Source organism: Montipora foliosa, chromosome 8 (assembly GCF_036669935.1).
Source record: "Montipora foliosa isolate CH-2021 chromosome 8, ASM3666993v2, whole genome shotgun sequence".
NCBI classification, from domain to species: Eukaryota; Metazoa; Cnidaria; class Anthozoa; order Scleractinia; family Acroporidae; genus Montipora; species Montipora foliosa.
Window position 1 is genome coordinate 28,915,522 of NC_090876.1, and position 2,500 is coordinate 28,918,021.

At 38.2% G+C, this 2,500-nt stretch overlaps 1 protein-coding gene across 2 annotated transcripts in view; it reads right to left on the reverse strand.

Annotated features, from left to right (window-relative positions):
• The window catches only part of LOC137967901 (polypeptide N-acetylgalactosaminyltransferase 1-like), a 21,290-nt gene that overhangs the window by 9,052 nt on the left and 9,738 nt on the right, over positions 1-2,500 (reverse strand). For both annotated transcript variants that reach the window (XM_068814498.1, XM_068814499.1), the window contains exon 3: positions 1-327. This exon is cut by the window's left edge and continues 49 nt beyond it. In XM_068814498.1, coding sequence (XP_068670599.1) covers positions 1-327 — 327 coding nt within the window. The remainder of the gene's footprint in view (positions 328-2,500) is intronic.

The following is a 2,500-nucleotide window of genomic DNA, read 5'->3' on the forward strand; positions in this document are numbered from 1 at the left end:
CAGGTTTCCAACCAAACTCAAGACGCCACCGGAAAATACCACGATGAAATGGCTCAGGAACAGCATGATAATAAAAGTTCTGGTCACTGATTTCATCTATAACAGGCATGACTACATTGGAGCGATTTTCAGCTATCTTGGCAAGGAGTGGCACCAACCATCCCTTTGAACATTCACAATGTGCATCCAAAAATGTCAGAACATCACCCTTCGCTGCAGATGCTCCCTTAAGTCTTGCACGAATAAGACCCTCTCTTTTTGGAAGTCTAATAATCCTAACAACTTTTAAATCAGAAACATAATTTTCTAGCTTTGTTTTGAGTTCATCTGCAAGAACAAAAAAGAAGAGCAGTCAGTTTTTTTAAACAAAAAAATGAATTGCTCTGAAATAACAAAATGTTGAATAGTCAATTTATCCCCAAGTAATTCTGTCTTCATTATTTGGTTTACTCCTGATCCCCAACACTGAAATGAATGAAGATACCGTACCTATTGCAATAGGTAAAACCTCACCCTTTTGTCAGCAATGCTACACACTAATGCTAGCAATGGTAACTCTGTCATGAAAGTCAAGTTTTGGTAAAAAAAAGTCTCCTGAGCAAAACTAGACTAGAAGCTAAACCTTCAGTGTTGATGGCTTCAACATCCTTATGTAGCTCTTGATTACTACGTTCAACACTATTTTAGTAAACAAAACATTTGAAAGTGAGGGAGATATCTCTCTTACAACCTTTTGAAAAGAAACATAACCTGTCACGTTTTATTAGTATATACCGTACTGACTCAGTGATCTTGGTGTTTAAAGCAATCTGATTGGTTCGCTATATTGCAATAATTGAGCATTATACTCCCTACAGAGTATGCATGTTTGTTTGTTCGTTTGAGCAGGTTGAAGTTTTGGCAGCTATTTAGCTGATGTGGACCTGCTATACCCACCCACCCATATACTCACAGAGGACAGCCACAACACCGGGAACTTCATCCCCTTCTCTTCTCGAATAGTGTGTGGGTTCTTTAACATCCCACAAGGAACTAATGAACATGGAAAATGTCTGTGAGACGGGGCCTACGGTTTATAGTCCTTATCCGAGAAGACTTGAAAGTCTAACCATTTGTGAATGTAATTACAAAGGCAGCACCTTCTCCTCATTTATTTTAAGACCCTGAGTGTTCGTCCGGCCAGAGTCGCACTCACGACCTCCCGCATGGCAGCCCGGTGCTCAACCAACTGAGCCACCGGTGCACGGTGCATGCCTGATCCTAACAAAACAAGTGGCCCGCATAAATTTGCAGCATTTATGAATCGCAAATATTGAGAATACAAGATGATGCTGTGCTACAGAATACAAAGAGGGCCACATAATTTGGCTGGAAAATTTTCAAAGATAAGAGAAGTGTTTGACGTTTTTCCAGATAATTGTTGCTGAAAATTAACAATCTTCACGCCAACAATTTGTTTCAGTGAGAGTAATTCTATCTTGTAGGGCTGGTCACCCAGCAAAACGAATTTGTTACTGAAATCAAGGTATTTAAGAAAGTTCCACATGTCTGCAAGGAAACAAGGCGGGTCATTTTACAACAAACCAACGATCACCTCAATTAGAGACGCCTGGCATTTCATGTGGATACTTTACCAACTGCACTTTCAATTTTCATTTCAAATGAATCTCTAAAACTTTGATCGAACCGTGAAAACGTTTTTACAAGCAAACTTTCAGTTTAGACTGCTGATTTAAACGGTGTTAAATGACCATTTTGCTGTTTGTGACAAGGATTTTAATGAAGGTTATTTAGATTTTCCATTTTTAAAGCTTCTGTAATCACTTTGGTGCATGCTTTGTGCTGCTTGCATGTTTTACAGACCCGGTTTTCCGCCCATGAATTGAGATGTGGTGGTTACATAACTTATTCTATTTGCAAACATTAAACAATTCTTCTTTTCAATCTCGGTGAATAGTGGCAGAATATTTACCAAGCCGCAAAGCGGCTCTGTAAATATTCTACTATTATTCACCTCAATTTCAAAGAATAATTGTTTAATGTTTGCAAATTGAATAAGTTATGTAACCACCAGTGCAACGAGTGTCCAAGCATGAATATTTTTACAAAGTTGGGTATTAATTTCATAATAAAAGACATAGCACACTCTTTAAACTCTAAGAAAAGATTTGAATGGATGATGAGACAAGAGTAGCATTCCTTCAATCCACACTATGTTCTCTCGCTTGACAGCAAGTTGTCCAGGACAAATTTGTGGAGCACCAAGGAAGAAATGACCAGCTTTTTTTCAAATCCAAGAAGACGAAATCACGTTCAGGTTTTTGGAAAAGAAACTGATGCTATGATCTCACACTCTGTTCAAAACACAACAATCATGGTGTTTACAGCTGTATGTGCAAAGTGTTTTTACTTGTAGATATTTCTTGAGGTGATGTACCTTATTTGCCTTTCCTCACAAGTGAAGGTAACTTCTACCATAGATATTGTGACTTGTAGAAAA